At 32.1% G+C, this 22,288-nt stretch overlaps 2 protein-coding genes across 4 annotated transcripts in view; one reads left to right on the plus strand and one right to left on the minus strand.

The window, feature by feature from the left end:
- LOC145329997 (uncharacterized) overlaps positions 1-22,288 on the plus strand; it is a 78,032-nt gene extending 55,744 nt beyond the window's left edge. Inside the window, exons 19-25 of one of the 3 annotated variants that reach the window (XM_080174518.1) lie at positions 14,321-14,389; positions 15,155-15,299; positions 15,860-15,997; positions 17,172-17,333; positions 20,352-20,423; positions 20,787-20,898; positions 21,473-22,288. In XM_080174518.1, coding sequence (XP_080030644.1) covers positions 14,321-14,389; positions 15,155-15,299; positions 15,860-15,997; positions 17,172-17,333; positions 20,352-20,423; positions 20,787-20,885 — 685 coding nt within the window. In that variant the 3' untranslated portion in view covers positions 20,886-20,898; positions 21,473-22,288. Of the gene's footprint in view, positions 1-14,320; positions 14,390-15,154; positions 15,300-15,859; positions 15,998-17,171; positions 17,334-20,351; positions 20,424-20,786; positions 20,899-21,228; positions 21,345-21,472 lie in introns of those variants that run through there. The other 2 variants (XM_080174517.1, XM_080174519.1) reach the window with 2 other exon arrangements.
- Positions 12,015-13,027, minus strand: LOC145330353 (uncharacterized; the record flags this gene model as incomplete). The annotated part of the gene is made up of 2 exons (XM_080174987.1): positions 12,015-12,580; positions 12,910-13,027. Coding segments are annotated over 2 exons (228 nt in total), but the record flags the coding sequence as incomplete, so codon positions are not given.

Consider the following 22,288-nt stretch of genomic DNA (forward strand, 5'->3'; position numbering starts at 1 on the left):
ATAAATAAAACAACTCCTCCTCACCCCATGTGCCCATCAAAAAATTGATATATAATGTAGGACTATAAAATGGGTTTAGGGATAATTATATTTTAATTCAACATTATGTTTGCTAAGGCTTGGTTGAATTCTAATGGGATCTAAAGGGTTAAGACAATAGTCGATAAATTCATGTACAATGGTGTACAACTCCAAATGATGCTACACAAAATTACCCTCTCTGTAAATTACAGTTAGTCTTTGAAACGTTTGGACACTTTCAATTGAAGTCTCCAAAGTTGTTAAGGAAACAAATAAGAAAAGTTTATTATACAGGGTGTTTTTTTTAATAGGACAAAAATATTGCTCAATTTAACCCACTTGCCATTGACAGAAGTTAATAATAATCCATATCTAAATTTTTTTAGGTATTGGGTTGGGGAGTTTTGTTTAAGAAAAAAAATATTTAGCGATTTTCAAAAAATTATGCCTTAAAAAACCAGTTTCTCTATTAAATGATTTTTGAATCAAGACCAATTTAAAGAGTGTGCAAAAATGCGTACCTACATTTTTAAAATTCAAATTGCACAGCTTGTGTTAATAGTAGAAAAATGTTATAAAATATATGCAGTGTGGCCACAACCAAAAAAATACTGATACTGAAGAAAAAAAAGGAAATACTGAAAATACTGAATCCTAAAATAAGAAAAAATACTGAACAAAAAATACAAATACTGAATAAGTATTTTTTTATATGATTCCTCATTTAAAAATTTCATATATCATAGCTTTATTATTAGGGGGATATTTTAAAGATCTTTTAATTTTGCCTCTTAGATTTTCTTGCACCAATTAAGCAGAAAATGACTGATAAATATCTTAAATGATTACAAAACTTAAAAACTTTTTAGTTGAGTTAAGAGCATGGTAAAAAACTTTACCTTCAATAATCATGCAAAGTACTCACCTTAGATTATTCATTCTATTAACCCATTAGTGCCGAACCGGGTTTTAAAACCCGGTTCCAGAAAATGTAAAAAAAAACGGTTTCCGGCTTCATAATTGCATCATTCTCAGTATGAATCCCCCCTCTACTACCCTGGCTTTCATTTCCCCCTGGAGCAGGCAGTTTTGCTTACTTCCGTTTGCCGGTATAGATCAACAAAGTTTGAAAATCATGAAAATTCAAAATACCCCATCTAACTTTTTTGTTTTTATAGTAAAGTCGCTGATATTTTTTGTTAAATCTAAAGTTTATTGACAAGTACATCTATTTGTGAATTCGTTTTATTTAAATTATTATTTTTTATATGATTTTTTTATCGTTTTTTTACGCCCTATATAGGCCCGGTTTGGCATTTCCATTTGGAGTCTGAAATTTTTATTACCCGGTTTCACTAATAGATCTTTTTTGACAACAACAACAAAACAGGGTTTTTTTACCCGAAATCGCCGGCTAAACACGAAAGAGGACTATCCACGAACAAGAGCACGTGATTCTAAGTACCTTCCAGCATTGATCCTGAGTATTTTCTTTCAGAATATAATAGGTCACTATCAATAATTAATATATTGACGAGAAAATTTATGTTTCACCACTTCAAGTTGAAAAAAAGTAAAAAAATGTCCACTATTTTTCGTTAAAATTCTATCAAACGTTTTGTTGAGTTCGGGGTGTCTTTAATTGTCCATGTTGTCAAATGATAAAAATTAAAAAAAGTCAAAAGCACATTTACTATATCTTATATGTTATGTTTAAATTAATGCTAATATGGATTAATTTACAATCTATATAACACGAGTATTCGCATATGTATTATCAAGTATCAATTTTATTAAAAGAATTAGCTTCATAAAAGTTTTCAAAATCAATTAAAATACCTAAAAAAACATGGTGAAACATAAATTTTCTCGTCAATATATTAATAATATATGGTGTCCTATTCTATTCTGAAAGAAAAAACTTAGGATCAATGCTGGAAGGTACTTAGAATCATGTGCTCTCGTTCGTGGATAGTTCTCTTTGAAATAAATCGCTTTGTATTATACTTGTAGCTCTATAGATTACATGAGGTTGTGTAGTTTTCAATTACGGATCGTATCAAAGTTCTAAAAAGTGTTCATCTCACTTTTGGCGTTCAAAAATTACATTTTTTGATTTTTGGTCAAAATAACCAGGTTTTTACAGGAAAACCGGGTTTTAACGCCGAGGGAAAGCACCAAAAACGGGTAATAATGCCTGGTTGGTATTTATGGCCGAGCCGAACCGGTTTTTTTGCAACTTTCCTGTGCACGCCACTAGAGCAAAACAAAAAAATACGAATTCCGTTTTGACCATTATAAAGCTTCCCTGAAACTTTCAGCTCGATTGGCCCATAAAAGTGGCGCTCGGCACTAATGGGTTAATAGACAAAAAAAATATCTGAAAAAAATCTCAAATATCTAAAAAATTTATATTTGAGATGAAATTGAAAAAAAATGTATATTACCATCATAGACATCCAAGCTTTTTATTTTGGGGGGGCACAGTGGAATTTTTGGCGGTTTTGGGGATTTTTTAACACAAATGCCAACAAATGCTTATATTAAATGAAAATAAAGTTAAAACCTATCACATAGAGTTAATGGCTTGTATAATATAACATATTATGCACATATTATTGTGATTCTGGATAAGAAAAATGTCCCCAGAACTAACCTACTCAAATGGTTAAAAATTCAAAATTTCTAATTTAATTCATTTTGGAGAGAAAAGTTTTTTAGCACTGACTTATACCTCAATTATAACTTATTATAACTTTTAGGTCTTATTAAGGTGATTACGATTAATATACATTGTTTTTCACAGGGTTTCGGATCCGGATCCGGATCCGCAAGGATCCGCATATTTTGAGTCCAAGGATCCGGATCCGGATCCGCAAAAAAAATGCGGATCCGGATCCGGATCCTTAGACTCCAAAAAATGCGGAAAAAATGGAAAAATCTACCTAAATTTATATAAAATCTCAGACATTCTCTTGATGAGAGCCAATCTTTAAGGTTTAGGTTCAGACTTGAAAATTAAAAGTATTTTTGACTTCGAATTGAAGAATAAATTTTTTTGAAAAATTTGGTGATTTTATTTTTATTGTCAAAGATCCGGATCCGGATCCAGTAGGATCCGGATCCGGATCCGGATCCGCACTGACCAAATTTTGAGGATCCGGATCCGGATCCGCATAAAATCAATGCGGATCCGAAACCCTGGTTTTTCAACAATATAATACAGGGCTCGGCAACCACGCGTCAGCCGTGTCTAAGCCACAAATTAATCCATTTTGATGTTTTAAAAAAATTTCTTTATAAGAGGGAATGCCAAGTTGAGTCAAGTTTAAACTTTCAGTTGATTTTTAAATAAAAAGGGTTTTCCTGAGACATACAGGTTGCCGAGCCCTATTATGCCATGAATATAGATAAAAATAGGTGATGTTGTTTATGATTTTACTTATGTTCTCAAATCGATAATCTGATTTTAATTCATGGTGTTTATAGTAAGAATATTCTTCAAATCAAATGAATCTACTTTAGATTAAGTGCTAGTGGCTGTCTTAAATCTAAAAATGAAATAGCATAAAACCAACACGGTACTAATTTAGAGAACCTAATTTAAGTATTTATTGAGATCTTAAGCTTCAGATAAAAAAACTTTAGGTTATATTATAGGATATCTAAGAGTGTTGTTCTAGATCATATTATCAATAACAAAAAGTATTATAGCTTATGTATATTATTATGATTTCTACCTAACGTTTTTTTTATACATATTAATGACTTTTTAAACATCTTTAAAAATATAACATATCAGTCCGTAACGCCATAGAAGAAATGTGATTTTCACAGCTGTAGTGAAGATTTATATGCATTATTTTGTCCGTTTATCTGTCGGTCATTCTTCAAAAGACATAAGTCTCATTTTTTAGAGGTTTTGTGATTTTTTTGAGTTTTTCCATAATATCTCTCTCTCTCTCTCTTTTGTTATGACTGACAACTGAACAACTGCTCCACCACCCCATTTTGCCTGTTTGTATATTTTTGTGCTTCGCTACTTATGGATATTGTCATTCTTGTTATATTGTAATCTTTTAAAAATTTTCAAATCTTTTAGATGTTAAGAATATAAAAAGTTGGACGAACATTGAGGTAATAGAGTAAATGAAAGTAGATCATAAGATTAATTCCATTACATTTAGAGACCAATAGCACTTGATAGTTGAAAATTTTACCTTAAATATAATTAAATATTTTACACAGAGCTAGCTATATAAGAACAGACGGACAAAAAATGTAGAAAAAAGCTAGTTTGTCAGGCTTAGAAACCATGTATACCATAACAATTTCAGATAGGCAGGCAGCATGACCTTCATGTACATATATTGAACTACTCCAAAAAGTATCATATAAAAATTATTCTAAACCTATTAAGACTAGCACAAAAATTTTATCTAATTGTCAAGCCATTTTATGAAAGATGACCGCTAGAGCATTACAGACATACTGACGTACCAATCAAGATATAGATATGAGGAAAATTATTATTATATAAAAATCAGCTGTTTATTTAAAATAACAGCCGAGTAAATGAAATTTTTAAAATACAAATCAATTGTCTGTCAGAGAATTAACAATAGACTGACAGACTAACTTTATTATAAATAACATTTCTTGCGTACAAATGGACAGATTTACAGACATACGGACATTATGATTTATAGATTAGTTGTGCTAATAATAGGTTTTTATCTTATTATATAAAGTAGTAAGTTTTTAAGTCTTAAGCTTAAAATTTCAATAACTACCTAACTGATTGAGTTCTTCATTTTAAGAAAGATTTACATAGGTCCTAGGAAGGTTTTAAGGTATTTTTTAAACCTCTTCTCACTCCTTTAATACAGAGCCATTAATTGAAAGGGATGCAGCCTCTAGTAAAATATATATATTATATTAATCGCTTTCAAAGAGTGTATTTTGACTTTATAATAGCACTTGATATATATAAATAAGATTAAGAATTGTCCATTTTTAAAGCTAATTTACCATTTTGGGGCTACGAGGTGCCAAAAGTTATGAACTAATCTTGAATTATGAATACTTGAATTTAATCAGGGCCTAAATAACTTTTGGCACCTCGTAGCCCCAAGTTAGAAAAACCTTTAAACGTAAAAAATACATGTTATTTTAAGATGCAATTTGAGGTGTTCTTGGATTTGAAATTACAGATTTATGACAACTTTTCTTATTTTCTTGGCATTTTGAAGTAGAAACATCTGTCTATATCAATGAAATATTGTTACATATCATTTAATCAGATTTTTGCACCAATTTATTCTAGGAAAAAGTCGGAAAAGCAATGTATGATGATTTTAATGAAAAAATTCACTTTTTAAAAACATTCCTTTGACCACGTTCAGCAAAACGGCTGTATTTTGTCTAATTTTGTAGTATATAAGAAAATCTGTTGTATGGCAACTTTTGAATGGTAATACTAGCCTTTGGGACATTTAACTCAAATTTGAGGAAATTTAAAAAATGACCAAAAATCCTACTGTGGGGGGGGAGGGGGGTAAAATGGCACGCAAAGCGCGCCGCAATTTGTTTTTACCCCCCCCCAAAAAAAAAATTTTACCCTGGGGGTAAATATTTAGTACCTATTAAAAATGCGCGCAAAGCACGCAAAATTTTTTTTTGTTAAATTTTAAATGGGGTGGGTAAAATGAAAATAAAATTCATTTGGGGGGGGGGGTAATCGCCACTTTACCCCCCCCCCCTTGGACGTCTATGATTACCATAAAAATAGCAAAATTAATGTACAAAGTTATAGGGTAATTTAAAGGAAAGTAAAGTGAGGCGCGAAGCGCCGAAAAAAATCTGACATCAACTACTTGAAAAAACATCTTATATATGCAAAAATTTTTGGAATTTAGGAAATAATGAAAATACTGAATCATGAAAATTTCCAAAAACTGAAAAATACTGAATAAAATTTTCAAATACTGAATATTCAGTATTTACTGAAAATACTGAACCCCCAATTTCCAAATACTGAAGAATACTGAATATTTTCAGTATACTGAAAAATGTGGCCACGCTGTATTTAAATCTTATTAAAAGTAAACTAATAAAAAGGTTGTAGGAAGTAAACAGAAGAATTTATCATAATTTGTTCTAAAATTAACTTTGCAAACTTTTAGCAAAAAAATTTGGCATTTTGTGGACACATTTCTTGTAAGGTTAGCAAGGTTGACACAGAAAGATTTATTGTGCAAATTTGTCTCCACAACACAAAATGTAAATGCATCACACGTCCACAAAAGAAAAACAGGGATTAAGAAAAGGTAAACTAAATATAATCAAAGAAAATAGTGATAAGATAATCTTCTGTTACAGGAATCATGATGCAACGTTACAAATCTAAGGGATAATTCTAAAACCCTAAATTAATTAACTATAGGAAAAAAAGCTTCGCTCTTAAAAAGAAACTATGATAATAGAATCAAATAACAGGACTTTCCTATCCCTATGTCACTTAAACACAAACAAACCACGTAAAAACATGCTAATTCAATTTGGCACAACCTTATAGTGGGCTTTTTGCGTATTCGTAATCCTTATATAAAAGTAATAGGATCTTTGTCTGTCTGTACCGAAGGATCTTGCTAACAGCTGAATCGTTATGGTTCTCCTTTACAATGTAGCTTCTCATAGGGCCTGGAAAGATTTATAACTATTTTGAAAGCGGGTACCACCACCTTTCCTAGAGAATTCACCAGATAATATTTTAGCCGCTAGGCGGCACCAAGGTCGAAACATGATCAAACATAGACAAATTATTTGTAAATAAGATACTTTATAAGAAAACATTTTATGTGCCACTAGAGGCTTCCAGGAACGTAGCTGCTAGTAAGTAAAATTAATAGCAATATATATCCTTATTGGTCACGTTAGCTAACTGAAATTATTTTGCTATGATTTAAAAATAACCCACCAAGAGAATGTCGACAAAATAGGTCTATTAGCACTTAAACAATCTCAGGTTCTTGGGAAAAGAGACATTTATATCAGAGAGAGAAAGAGAGAGAGAGAGAGAGAGCGGTGACATGACAATGGGCTGTTTATTAAATTACTCCTAAAAGTTTTAAATAACATTTTGTTAATCGTTGGCCTAACAACTATTGGGACTTGAGTAAATTTTGATTAGTTGGTTCATTAAATTCAGTGTTCAAACGTATCAACCACCAATTTTAATCTACAGAAGGAGTAATTTTGAATATCAACATTGGGGATGTTCATCAATTTATCGGCCATTGTCTTATCCCTTTAGATCCCTGAAGTTAAATACAAACATTTCTCCTGCCATGTTTTATGGTTTACATATTAACTTTTTAAGATTTTATAGAAGCATTTGACATCTATAATACAAAGTAGCTTGATGTCTGTCTGACCGTCCGTCCGTCTGAAGCTTAAGATCTCGGTAACCACTGATCGGATTCTACTCTTCAGGGAATATACCTACTGGTCCTGTGGTGGTTTTAGGCTATTTTCTTGGGAGGTGGGACACCCCCAACCCCCCCAAAAATCAAAAAATCCCCCCCATTTTTTTTGCAGAAGATTTCCTTGGTCCTTTTTTTTGATGAAGATTTCCTTGGTCCTTTTACGAATTTCGCCTAATTTTTTTTTATCTCCTCTTGGGGCAAAGCCCCTAGAGGCAAGGGTGAAGCCGCTAGTTGTTCTTTAAAGGGTTACTAAAAAAACACTTATATAAAAGTAACAGGAAATCTGTGTGTGCGTGTGAGTCTGTCTTTACGATGGATCTTGCTAACTGAAGAACCGATATGGTTCTTCTTTACAGTGTAGCTTTTCAAAGGTCCTGGGAAGGTTTAAAGATTTTTGCGGAGAGGGTACCACCACCCTCCCAACAGAAATCGACCCAAAAAAAGTTTGTGTGTATGGAATATATAATATGTTCTTATTTATTCATTAAATTCTTTAATGTGTTTAATCTGCTATTAAAGGGCATTAATTTTAAAAAAAGCTCATTAAACAAACAAAGGATTATATTTATCCCTAATCACATTCTTAAATACACTTAATTTGTTATTAAAGTCATTAATTTTCAGAAAGCTCATTACACGAAGAAAAAAAAATAGTTTTAAAGATTTATGCCATTCATTATAAACAATTAAACATATCAATTAGTTCAAATTGACAAGGAAGAGTTCATATGAAGAAAACCTATTTCTCCCAAACTTGCTATGATTAGATCATCTATAATACAAAGTAGAACCATGCCTGTCTGTCTGTTTGTTTGTAACGAAGGATCTCGCTAATCGCTGATCCGATCAAGTTCTCCTCAACAGGGTAGCTTCTCATAAGTCCTAGGAAGGTTTATAACTATTTTCTTCAGGGGGTGGGACACCCCAAACCCCCCAAAAAATGAAAAATCCAAAAAAAACCATTTCTTTTTAAAACTAAAATTAAAATAGTGAGGCCGACTAAAACCCCCTCTTAACAAAAAAATTCCCCCAAACAAAATTTTTTTTATAACTTTTCTTTTAAATCTAAAATACGAAAAATTAAGTTGATCAAACCTCTAGGGGAAAAGCCGCTAGAGGCTAGGGGCGAAGCCGCTAGTATATTATACAGCACACCCAAAGTAACAACCATATGCCTTTTAGTTTAGTAAAAATTAGTGGAAGATCTTAAACTTAATTCAGAAAGACATTTTTTTAAATGAAAAGGAACTAGTGGCTACGCCCCTAGAACCCACTATAGGCACTTAAGGAAAAAGTCGACCCGCCTCAATTTTCAATTTATGTTTTTAAATATTAAAGTTAAAAGAATTTTTTTTGGGGTGGGGATAACTTTTTCTAGAGGCGATTTCTCTTTGGAGGGTGAAGACACCCGCACCTTAAATAGTTAAAAACATTCCCTAGACCAATAGGAAGCTTCACTATAAATGTTCAGCGGTTAGCGAGATCCTTCGTTACAGACAAAAAAAGCTTCCTATTTTATATAATAGGATATGTTGCATAGTACCACATCCAATCCCTGTTTCTAAATATATCTTAGACGTTGATGAGTATTGTTTCTCATAGATGAATGAACAATTTTATGTATAATACCATGTATTGACAATTAGACCACAAACAATCATTATCCCCCTCTCAACCCACCGTAAATCATTTTCAAATTAAAAAACCTTTAAACTTAATCCTTTACTTAACCTAATCTAAAAAAAAATTTAATGAATTTTTATTTGTTGTAGTGCCTTACACAATAATTCAACTTGTTCAACCAAAAACTTAAATCTGCAAAAAAAGGTAGTTTTATCTATCATCATTGGGGATTTAAATAAATTTATCTATCTTTGTCCAATCCCTTAAGACCCCTGCCCCACCCCCCCCCCCCTAACAAAGCAAATGGTATCATAACTATGATAATAGTAAAATAATTATCCTAACTATTGGTGACAAACGGCATTTTTATTGCATGGCTTTTATCTTGAAACTCTAACTATTTATGGAAAGGAGTTGGGGTCTGAGTGGGCCAGGGCATTCCCTGCACTGTAATATTAATGTTAATGTCACAACTTTTAAAGTCTCCATTTAAGATTCTGTTAGGGCAAAGATTGGGCACTATATACTCCTATTTTTTTTTTTTTTTCGTGGACAAATGCATTCTTGATGTCTATAAAAAGCTGAGCTGAAGTTGATGAGTCCAATTGTTGTCTGTAATATCCGAATAATCTTTTATAATTATGTCAACACCAGTGAAAGAGAATTATTTACGGAAAAAAAAGGATAATTGTCTATAGCTTAGGATCAGGCTAACCGCTAGAACGATATTTTTCTCCTATACAAAGAAGCTTCTTATAGGTCCAGAAAAGGTTTATTACTTTTTTTGAACGGGGGAGGGGGGGAATGTTTGGGATATCCTCAATCTCACAAGATAAATCACTAATGGAAAAAAATCCCACTAACCCCCTTTTATATCGATGTTTCAATAATATGTTTTATTTTCATGCCTCTTTATTTGTGGTTGTAGTAACCAAGTGATTTCATAATAAAATATCACTTTTCCTCTGTCTATTACAAAACACAAACCAAGGCCAATAGATTGAATAAGACTGTATACAAAAAACAAGGACAAAAAGAACAATAATGATAGAATTAAGCATCTATAAATAAGACATACAAAAATGAGCTAGGATTTCTGTAGTTGAATGAAAACCAGTTATTGCTCACAAATCCAGGTTGTGATTTTTTCTCTGCAATTAATCCGAAGTTAAGGGTCAAACATTCGGTTTTTCTGCAACTTTAAGATTCTAGTCATAAAAATGCCAAATCCTTCCTTACAGATTTCATTTTCCAGTATGACTTCAAAACCGATTAATATTTGCTGGAGTAGAACCAGTTCTCAGCCGTATTGAAACATCATGTATAGCATCGTATAAAAGACAAAATTCCACGAATTTTGAAAAAAATATAAAATCAAACTATTTTTGTCTGCATAAGCATTCAGCCCCTTGGGTCTAACAAAACCTGTTTTAATCTTTTATCTTTTCATTTTAATAACCACGGAAAGATCTCTATAATACGACGTAATAAATAACTATTCCATCAATGCTTTACATTTTACGAATCTGACCCCCCTATCCTTAATAGAAAATGATTAAGATATTTAAAAGATTACTAGAGTACAGAGCCATTGGGTGTTAAACAAACTTGTAGACTGTAGAGATACAATATTCGTGATTTTCTGTCTATTATTTAGAGAAAATCTTAAAAAGACGGATTATCCATTCTTGTTAGCTTTAATTAAAACAAACAAAAATGCATAATTAAAAATCTAAGTAAAGACTACCTACACATTAAATTAAAAAGTTAAAATTAGTGATAGCAATCCGTCGAATTTTTGGGCCGGATTCGGATTCTTCAAAGAATTCGTCAAAAAAAGTAGCAAATTCCTTGCGGATTCCGGATTCTAGCAGTATTTTAAAAGGCTTTTTAAAAAACTAAATGAAGCATGAAAAGCTGTAAAATGAAAATATATTTTAATGTCATGTGACCACTGTACAACCAATTAGAGGGCTTAGTTGACATGAACGTAATCGTTGGCTGTCCAATCTGAGCTCTTGTATTCAACAGCTCATCACGTGATTGTTGGCTGGACAATGAGAGCTCTGCGTTACCAGCTGATCTCTCAACTTTGTGGTTTATGTGGGAAAAGATAGGGGGGGGGGGGGTAGTGGTGTGTGGTGGGGGGATCTTTGCCTTCAAAAAGTTGAAAGAAAAAACTCAAGATGCTAATTTTAGCCTACCAATTTAGAATCCGGAATCCGCTATTAAAAAACGGATTCCGGATCCAGATTCGGATTTCAAAATTGGCCCAAAAATTGGGCAGATTCCGGATTCGGATTGCCAACCCTACCTAGTTAAAATAGTTTATGAAAAAAGTACACATATGTTAAATAAAAGCTAAATTTTAATTGGGTTTATGCTTAGGGAATTTAAAAGAAAAGGGCAGATCATCTTCATAATAGCTTTAAATAAAGACATAATTAAAAACAGCTCTGAGTTTAGTTACACTAATTAATTCAAAAAGTGACTAACACTATTTTATATGACATCATAAGTTAGGTAAAATTACTGAGCAACGTTACAATTCATTTTTATGGAAATGTGAGAAAAAGTAGGATAATCTTTCATTAAAATAAACAATGAAATAATATAATTCATAATAAAAAGATAAGTTTCTACTTACAACTAACCCTAAGACAGGTTAATTGAGGTTGTGCCATCAAAGATTTGGTTAATTATTGGGTTTTACTTTAACTAACACCCCGGTTGTTTGGATAGAAAAGGAGTGATATGGCTCACCTTATTAATCCTAGGTTGTTGGGCCTTACGTTTACATCAGTCTCACCCGTAAGAGGTAATTGTCCTACTTATTATCGGTTGGAGGGACTTACCTAGTGCAGACTTATCAACCCTTTCTGACTGGACTCCAACTTACCTAGTGTAGACTTGTCAACCCTGTCTGACTGGACTCCAACTTACGTAGTGCAGTGTTGTCAACTCTGTCTGACTAGACTCCAACTTACCTAGTGCAGACTTGTCAACCCTGTCTGACTAGACTCCAACTTACCTAGTGCAGACTTGTAAACCCTGTCTGACTGGACTCCAACTTACCTAGTGCAGACATGTCAACCCTGTCTGACAGGACTCTAACTTACCTAGTGCCGACTTGTCAACCCTGTCTGACTGGACTCCAACTTACCTAGTGCAGACTTGTCAACCCTGTCTGACTGGACTCCAACTTACCTAGTGCAGACTTGTCAACTCTGTCTGACTGGACTCCAACTTACCTAGTGCAGACTTGTCAACTCTGTCTGACTAGACTCCAACTTACCTAGTGCAGACTTGTCAACCCTGTCTGACTGGACTCCAACTTACCTAGTGCAGACTTGTCAACTCTGTCTGACTGGACTCCAACTTACCTAGTGCAGACTTGTCAACTCTGTCTGACTGGACTCCAAATTCACCACCAAAACCAGTTTTGTAATCTGAACGAGACAAAGACGTCACATTGATGTAACAAAATATAAATAAGTAGAGGGATGTTGCATTTGAAATTTTAAAAAATATTTTGCTTAGGTATAATATTTTCATGTGCATAATCCCAATGACAAAATATTGATATTGATTTTAAAGACATTTATATCTTTAAATAATAATACCTAAAACAAATACTCAGAGGTTTCTCATATTTAATATAATAAATAAAAGGAGATTTACTACAAACGTGGATGTTATTATTTATTCAAGTCTCTAGCCAATAACCAATAACTATGCTAAAATAAAAATGTCTTAAAAACATTTACTTAGTGCCTACCTTTTTGAGAAACGTGTTTCTCCAGTTTTTCATGGTGTTCCCAGGAGAGAGCAGATTTGTCCACCCTGTCTGTCTGTACACCAAACTGACCACCAAACCCTTGCTTGTAATCTTCACAAAACAAAAACAAAATATGAAAAGGCCTGTTGCACGAAGTGCATTTTCAGTGTGGCCACAACCAAAAAAATACTGATACTGAAGAAAAAAAAGGAAATACTGAAAATACTGAATCCTAAAATAAGAAAAAATACTGAAATACTGAACAAAAAAATACAAATACTGAATAAGTATTTTTTTATATGATTCCTCATTTCAAAATTTCATATCATCATAGCTTTGTTATTAGTGGGATATTTTAAAGATCTTTTAATTTTGCCTCTTAGATTTTCTTGCACCAATTAAGCAGAAAATGACTGATAAATATTTTAAATGATTACAAAACTTAAATACTTTTTAGTTGAGTTAAGAGCATAGACGTCCAACCTTTTTTTGGGGGGGGAGGGGAAATTTTTTTAAGGGGGGGATAATTCGCTTTTGGAGATGGTAAAATGGCGCGGCAAATTTTTTTTTACCCCCCCCAAAAATTTTTACCCTGGGGGTAAAATTTGTTTGGGAGGGGGGGGGGAGGGGTAATTACCCCCCATGAAATCTGTTGGCAGTGGTAAATTTTGTTTACCCCCCCCCAAAATTTAACCCCAGGGTAAAATTTTTGGAGGGGTAATTTAAATTTTATTAAATATTTAGTATTAAAAATGCGCGCGAAGTGCGCAAAAATTTTCTTTGTTAAGAGATTTTTTTATTTTGGGGGGGGTATTTACCCCCCCAAAATTGTTTAGGGGGATGTAAATACCCCCTCCTAAATGGGTTACCCCCCCCCCTTGGACGTCTATGGTTAAGAGCATGCTAAAAAACTTTACCTTCAATAATCATGCAAAGTGCTCACCTTAGATTATTCATTCTATTAATAAACAAAAAAAATACTGTAAAAAAGCATCTCAAATATCTAAAAAAATTTATATTTGAGATGAAATTGAAAAAAAAAATGTATATTACCATAAATAAAAACAAAATTAATGTACAAAGTTATAGGGTAATTCAAAGGAAAGTAAAGTGAGGCGCGAAGCGCCGAAAAAAATCTGACATCAACTACTTAAATAAACATCTTATTTAAGCAAATTTTTTTGGAATTTAAGAAATAATGAAAATACTGAATCATGAAAATTTCCAAAAACTGAAAAATACTGAATAAAATTTTCAAATACTGAATATTCAGTATTTACTGAAAATACTGAAGCCCCAATTTCCAAATACTGAAGAATACTGAAGATTTTCAGTATACTGAAGAATATGGCCACGCTGTATATGATATCCCTAACTGAATAGAATCAGTTAAAATACCTGCTTTGTTCAGGTCTAGAGTGCCCGTAATGGTTTGTTCTGTGTCTCAGCTGGAAAAATGGAACAATATTGTGGATCATAGGTAAACATTAAGATATATAAGTTTTCCGGAATTTTAATGTTAGGGGGAGATTTGAAATCTGCATCAAATTTTAAGGATTTTTTATAAAATTTGTTTTTTTTGTATAATTCTTTATCTAAAAGCGGAAATACATTTTAAGTTATTTAATTTTGACCAATAGGATAGGTGGATTTTAAACTACCTGCGCTCTAATTGGTTGAATGATGTACGACACTTAAGCTTCTCCAATCAGAGCACAGATATTTTTCAATCCACCAATTACAGATGTCAAAATTAATTAACTTAAATTGCATTTCCGCTTTTAGATAAAGAATTATACAAAAAACGAATTTTATAAAAAAAATCCTTAAAATTTGATGCAGATTTCAAATCTCCCCCTAACTTTAAAATTCCTGAAAACAAACATATTATTTATAAGTTTATAACCATGATATGATGGTACTGTATCTAAGTCGTACTAACATGTAAAGTCACAATGCGGAGGGTTTTAATATCCATACGATATTTGTATACTAGTCCCTCGAGGAGAAATATTTCCTAAACTTGTAATACAATAAAAAATTAAAGAAAAATGTAGGCGGTTTGCAATTATTTGGAATGGGGGTGTCCCATTCTTCAGAAAATGGCTTACAAGCATTACAGGACCAGTAGGTTTTTTCCTGAGAAGGACAACCTTATGGGTTCAGCGGTTACCGAGATTTTCAGACGACAAGACATACAAATCTTTCTACTTTGTAGTATGGGTTAACAAATGATTTCTTTTAGTTCTCCGGTGCTAAAAGAAAAACCAAGCAACGACGAAAACAAACAAGAACGAGAAAATGACGATGGCGAAGCTTACACAAAGAGAAAGGACTCTTGCAGAACTAGGTCATTGAGCAGTGAATTCAAACATTATCTGGCTACGCAGGTATTTAGCCATTTTCTTTGGGATGGAGGTTGTAGGAGGCAGTGTCAAAATTGCGTCAAACTTTTTATGTACGCATTACTAAAAGTATTTATATTAAGTGCTACATATGTCCTAAAAATCAATGTTCTTGGTGTTCTCTATAATTCACTTCCGAGAATCAAACCAGATTTTAAGAGATATTATATATAATGATGAAAATCTTTGCCTTCAAAGAGGAGGAGTTGAAAGAAAAAACTCAAGACACTAATTTTAGCCTACCAAATAAGAATCCGGAATCCGCTTTTAAAAAACGGATTCCGGATTCGGATTCCAAAATTGGCCAAAAATTAGGCGGATTCCGGATCCGGATTGCCAACCCTATAAAATATAATATGAATTGCTAGTCCCCAAGGTTTGAAGCAAGTTATCTCATTCGTTGGCTTAAAGCTTTTATATTTATTAAATCTTTATTGATTGTTTCAAACTAGCAATGTCAAACTTACTGATGGGGTAATTTTGTTTATTAAAATTGGGTATTTGCATCAAGATCCCTGCATTGAGTTAAGCTGCTCTATTTGTAGGGGATTGAGGTGGCCGCTAGTGACACTAGTAGTTTGGAGGATTCTGCCTTCTCAGAAACAGATGAGAAGGACGTGTCTTACAGTACAGATGTACGACGCCTGCTTAAACAGGGAGAATTAATGTCTCCATCAATGCAGGTTAGATTGTTATCTTATTGTACTGTCATGGACATACGTACGGCCGTTCGACGATGTTACTTTGCAAAGCTATTACATAAGTCTATAAAAACCTTTTTTCATCCTTGTTTGTTGATTAATTTCGCAGTAAAAAAATAATATGTTTTGATTTTGTTTATAAAAGAGTTTTAAAATGCATTAATTTCGTACTGTTAAGTTATTATGTAATGACAATTTAGCTTTAATTGGTTTTTATACTGTTAAACACCTTTTTTGTTATTTTCAGAAGAAATAGGTGATGGGGGGGGGGGGATCATGATGGAACCATTTCGTAATCAGTGGTTAATGGCAATTTAAATTTGAATTTTAGTAGGAAAATTGGCATATATCTGTAGTAGACCTATTTTTCTATAAAACAAAATGTTTAACAATAAAGATATAAAATTTTCTAAGTAAATAAATAGCTTCAAATTACGATAAAGCATAGGAGTGTAAGAAATAGTATGAATTTTATGATAATGATGCCTTTTTTACTGAGTACGATATTGGATAATAAAAATCATTTAGTTAACATTTATATAACAGAATTAACAAAAATATAATATTATAAACAACCTTTAGATTAATGTTCAAAGAAACTCTTAATGAAAAAGTATACAATTATATAATAGAATTGAAACTAATAATTTAGAATAATAATATATTAAATGATTTTAAAAATCATTCTTTTTTGGACTTAAAATATATAATTTTAGCTATGTAAGAAATGTTTAAGTCCTATAATAAAAGAATAGCTACTTTTAGACCCATTATATTACAGATCCATTCTATTAAGTAGTAATTTGAGATGATTGTGTATGTCCCGAAAGATCTCAAATAAAATCCAACTATCAATTAAATTCAATGCTAAACCTAGTTTTATAGTAATTTTGGAACACCCCATAAGTGATTCCTTAATTTTTATAAAGCTTAGAAAAAAGTTTTAGAAATCATAGAATAGTTATTTCTCGCATCGTATTATAAACGGCTTTCCGCGGATATAGAATTTTATATTCGTAGAAAGCTGGATTTTCTTCTGTTTTTTTTTTATAAAAAGCTACAGAAATATTTTATTATGTCGTCATTCAATTTCTTGGCCCTATTTCAAGGGTGACAACATAAAAAACATGAAAAAAATATATTTAAATGTGTTTAGGCAATAATGGACGGAGCGTCGCCGGGTGCTTACAGCCGCAAAAACGCGGATGATGATTTTGCGCGGCCGCCTTGCCGCAAATCGCCGCGGCTCTCCTCCACGTCTTCCATGGGCAGTGAATCATCAAGGTCCACAATTAAAGCGGACAACTGCTCCCAGCAGGTAAACAATTGTTAACATGTTCTGCCATTTGCAGCTTAAACACTTTAGGGTATTAACAAGGATGACAACATCCATAAGTAGGGAAGCACAAAATTAATCATGGTATGGACAAACTGACAAAGTAAATTTTAGAGCAGATGTTTGATTATCGTTACAAAGATAATGTTCCATACAAAAAAAATCATGCTTCGTTTTATTATCCGCGGAAAGGTGTTTGTAATACGAAACGAAAAAGAACTTCTCCTACATTTCTTTTTTTTGTTTTATTGATATGTAAGTGAAGAAACTAACAAAGTGAATAAAATGGAGTGTTATATTCAGTGTTCATGCATAAAAACTAATATTTTTTTACCAAATAAAACGCCTAATTTAGAGGGCAATTAACCTGTTTAAATCTACACCCCTTTATTCCCCACAAGATTGTAGCTACCATAAATATTATTGCACATATTATACTTTATGTCAGAATATTTAATTATCTGCTGGTTTTAAAAATTTTATTAATGTTTATTTTAAAAGTTATCAAAAATTCCAATTATTTCATAATTGATATTGAAATTTTCTACATTTGAAAAACATCGTAAAATTGGTCTGAAACCTTTAAGCTCCATGTGACTGACCGGAAAGCGGCTGGTTTGTCTGAGAATGGGGTTTATTAACAACCTCCCCTTTTACTATAGAGGATTTTTGAAGGAGGGGGGGAGGGTTAAGGAAGGTGTAAAATGGGTGGAGTAGATTAAATAATGGATCCTTAAAAAAAAAGCCGTTTTATTTTTATTTAATAGCGTATTTATAACAAAAGCACGTGTTAAAATCAATTAAAGAATATTTTAGTTGAAATTGAAGAAAATATCCTAAACATTAATCTTTTTTTAATGGAAATTTTGATATCATGATTCCTATAAATAGAAATATATTGATGTTTAATTGTTAGGGACCCTTTAAGTCTTTGGAAGATTTTCTTGAATGGTTCTCATAGATTTTTCTTAGGGTTAACCAGTACCAAAATTAGCTCCACGTGATAAGGGTTGAATTGTTAAGAGCTTAGACTAAATTTTAGATTTAGTTTATTAAGGTGAAAATGCGATGTTTGTGAAAATAGGTGAAAAAATACTTTTTGTGAAATTATTTCTATAAAACTTTTTCATAAATAGGAATCTAATTATGTTAAGTTGTTTGGAATTTTATGAAGTTATTCCAAAATCACGTTTTTGATACCTAATATTTGTACAGTTTTTAAAAATATGTCGATATTATTTCAGCCATAGGCAAGGCACTTTTTAAAAATCAATACAATGGATAAAAACCTTTGATATTGCATATCGACATTCCAAATAGACTATTAAAATTGTATTTTTCTTACTTCTGTATTATGATAATATTATTTTATCTAGGGATTTTACCATACTAACAACGTTCATAAATTCTATGTTATATCGACAATTTTACTGTCAAATTTAGCATTTACGTTCAATTAATTTAAGGGATAAGATAATGAGAGATAAACCCAATAACCACAGGCTGAAATTAAAAGTCTGGACACTGAAGGCTTGTACAATCAAATCAAGACCTTTAAAAGTTATTTTTAAGCCAGAGCTCTTGTTCATAAGATCTTAGTGGCAAATATAAGGGGGGGGGGGGGGGTTAATGCAACCATCTCGTAATCAGTGAGCAAATGACACTTAGAATTCGAATTTCGATCTGAACTTTTGCATGAGTAATCCTTGGTAGGTTTATTTTCCCTAAATCGAACAAAAAGTTGGAAAAGTAACGGCTAGCGGCTCAGCCGTTCAGCCGTTTTTTGCCTATTTTCAGGGTAAATCCATCATCAATTACGTAGGAATCAACTTTTTAAAACATATTTTTGGTTTAATTCATGTTAAATGATAGCAATAACCAATTTTAAAACTTCTAGTACCAACAGCTACCGTCTAGAACCGTTTGATAGCGTTTTGGAGTAGAAAAGAGTATTATGTTGAGAGAGGTTTTGTGACTAATTTGCAATATAGATATCAAACAAATGGCAAAACAGATGAGCCGCCAGCCGTTAGCCGTTACTTTTCCAACTTTTTGTTCGATTTAGGGAAAATAGATCTACCAAGGATTACTCATGCAAAATTATAGATGGAAATTCGAATTCTAAGTGCCATTTGCTCACTGATTACGAGATGGTTGCATTAAACTCCCCCCCCCCCCCCCCTTTACAGCTTAGGTAAAATTCCCAACTGGGAAGATTGAAACATTCATACAAACTTTGACAATTATAAAGACTTGTATAAATATCACCTTTCTTTTAGTATGTTTCAATTTGAACCAGTTATAACTTTAATTTTAAAAGGTTATAAAAGATTAAGTTTTAAATCTACATTAGGTATTTCATAATATGATTTTGTTGTAATTTTACTTTTTGGAATTGTATAACACTAAGATTTTGATAATGTTAAAAGATTCATATTTAGATTATTAAAAAAAGTGCAATACATTATTTTGAGAGATTAGACACTTAGACACTTAGGTATACAATATACATTGTTTCTTAACTTAATAGCCCTTAAATTAATATGTTTTAAAGTTATACTTATTTACTTATTTTTCGCAAACGAAGTTACATAACCAGAAACACAATGGATGTAGAATATACGTGGATGTTATGACGGTGCAAAATTGTCGTAAATTTAGCTTGCCAATATGAAACTCGTTTATTGGTCAGTTCGTTCGTCCAGTAGAAGGGGAGGGCATAGGGGTAGTTAAAGGGAGTCGAATAGGGGGGGTTGTTATTAATTTTAGCCCGATGCAAGTTTCACTTCATTATAAAACATGAAAATCTGGTGTGAGATCCAAGTAATGATATATCCATTAGTAAGATTCAAGTAACTTTTACCATATGATAAATTTTCAAATAATATTTCTTATATTAAACATCATAATTAATGTCGAAGTGTAAAATTCATATGAGACTATCTCTCAAAACTGTTTGTTGTTGTTTAGCAACAAAGGCCTATGATATATAACTTTTAGGACTTAGGAGACTCATTTGATGAAAATCAGGATCCGAACTGTACCCCTGGAGCCATTTCTGGCGCTAAATCAAGGAATATCAAACTTTTAATAATCATTATTAATAAACTTTTAGTAATCATTAAGGATTTAAAGTAGAATATTAGGGCTTTATCCACAAAGCGCTGGTTGAGTACCAAAATCATCTTCCTAACCTAGCGGGACATTAACTGCGGGGCCTTTACCCGGCAAGACTATCTAGCACACAATTTAACTTAATCTAACCTGACCTAAAGTAATAAACAAACACAAAAAGTTTGGAATTAGGAGGTGAAAGGGGTTAATAGTTTAGTGCTCAAGAGGTTACTTTGTGTGATAGCGCCGAATATTAATATAAAATAAGTAAGATAGTGTTGTTATGTACAAAAGTATGGAAGTTTGACAATACAAATTGACAGAAAACGGCGTTCCATCACAGAAATTGGCCCCGCCCCCTCCATAAATATCACCTCGGCTGCGAAGAGCAATAATATTTTCTTTGAGACAGACCTGTGATTTTATACTTCAGGTATTAGGGACACAGAGAGTGGTACTTTCAAGAAAAAGTATTAACTTTGATAATTGTTAATAGTCAAATTAAATGAAATATTTTCTCGTATTCATTCGAATCCGTAGGATAGGAACCGGTTCTCATCCATACGAAAAATCTATGTCTAGCATCGTATTATATTCAGCTTTCTACGAATATAAAAATGTACAATCATAAGATAAAAAACAGTTTTTTTAGCCCGTGCCCTCGGCACCTCGGGGATTAAAAATCTGGTTTTAATCTTATAATTGTACATTCTATATCCGCGGAAAGCTATTTGTAATACGATGCGAGAAATAACTTTTCTAGTATTCCTTCGAATCCGATTGATATCCGGTGGATTAGAACCGGTTCTCAGCCATACTGAAAAATTATGAATAGCATCGTATTATATCCAGTTTTTCTACGAATATAAAAATGTACAATCAAAAGATAACAACCAGCAGTTTTTTAGCCCGTTCCTTCGGAATCTAGGGGCTAAAAAACTGGTTTAAATCTTATAATTGTAATTTTTATATCCGCGGATAGCTGTTTTACTATTTAAAATTAAAAGAAAGAAAGCCACCACTGTGTCTGCACACTGCACATTAATATCATAACATATCATATATACTGTATCTAATAATGCATTCATAAATATTTTTGTATATTTTTTAGCATTTGTTATTGTATTTAAGTCTAAACAGGCTGAATTTTAAGATAAATGTTTTCATATGTGTAAAATTGACCAGTACCTTAGAAATTGACTTGAAAATTTAAATGATACGCTCATATTTAACTTTAGGATCTCTTTTAGACCTTTAGAACTTTTGTACCTATTAAAAGACTTTGTTTTTGTTAGTTTTAACAACATGAACTGTTTATTAAATTATTACTATTAATAAAATTTTTATTATTAGGTAATAACTGAAAATATTAGTAGTTTTTAAAAAAATATTTTAAAGTATTTTTGTATTATATTTCTGAAAACTGTAATATTATAAAAAAAAAAGGTGCTGTGTTTTCATTAATGTGCCTTTCGAGCAGAGAACCCCCCTCATTATTCCTGTAATAGAATGAAAATAAGGGGAGGTGGTTAATTCAAAATAAGGGGGGGGGGGGGTTCTGTGCTCGGCTAGGCACATTGAGAAAAACCGGAAAAGAAGTATTTTTTTACAAAACAACAAAAAGACAGTGAAATTTTTAGGATATCGTAATCAAGGTATTAAAGATCTGACAGTTAGCTTACAGATTTTGATAGTTAAAAGTATTACGAGATCTTTACTTTGCACTGTGTTTTCTTTAATATTTGATAAAGCACCATAAATGATAGATTATTAGATAGATAGCATAGCTTAGCTTATAACTAATGAAAATATTTATTTTCAGA

Source organism: Acartia tonsa, chromosome 10, assembly GCF_053477335.1.
Source record: "Acartia tonsa isolate MP-2025a chromosome 10, ASM5347733v1, whole genome shotgun sequence".
NCBI classification, from domain to species: domain Eukaryota; kingdom Metazoa; phylum Arthropoda; class Copepoda; order Calanoida; family Acartiidae; genus Acartia; species Acartia tonsa.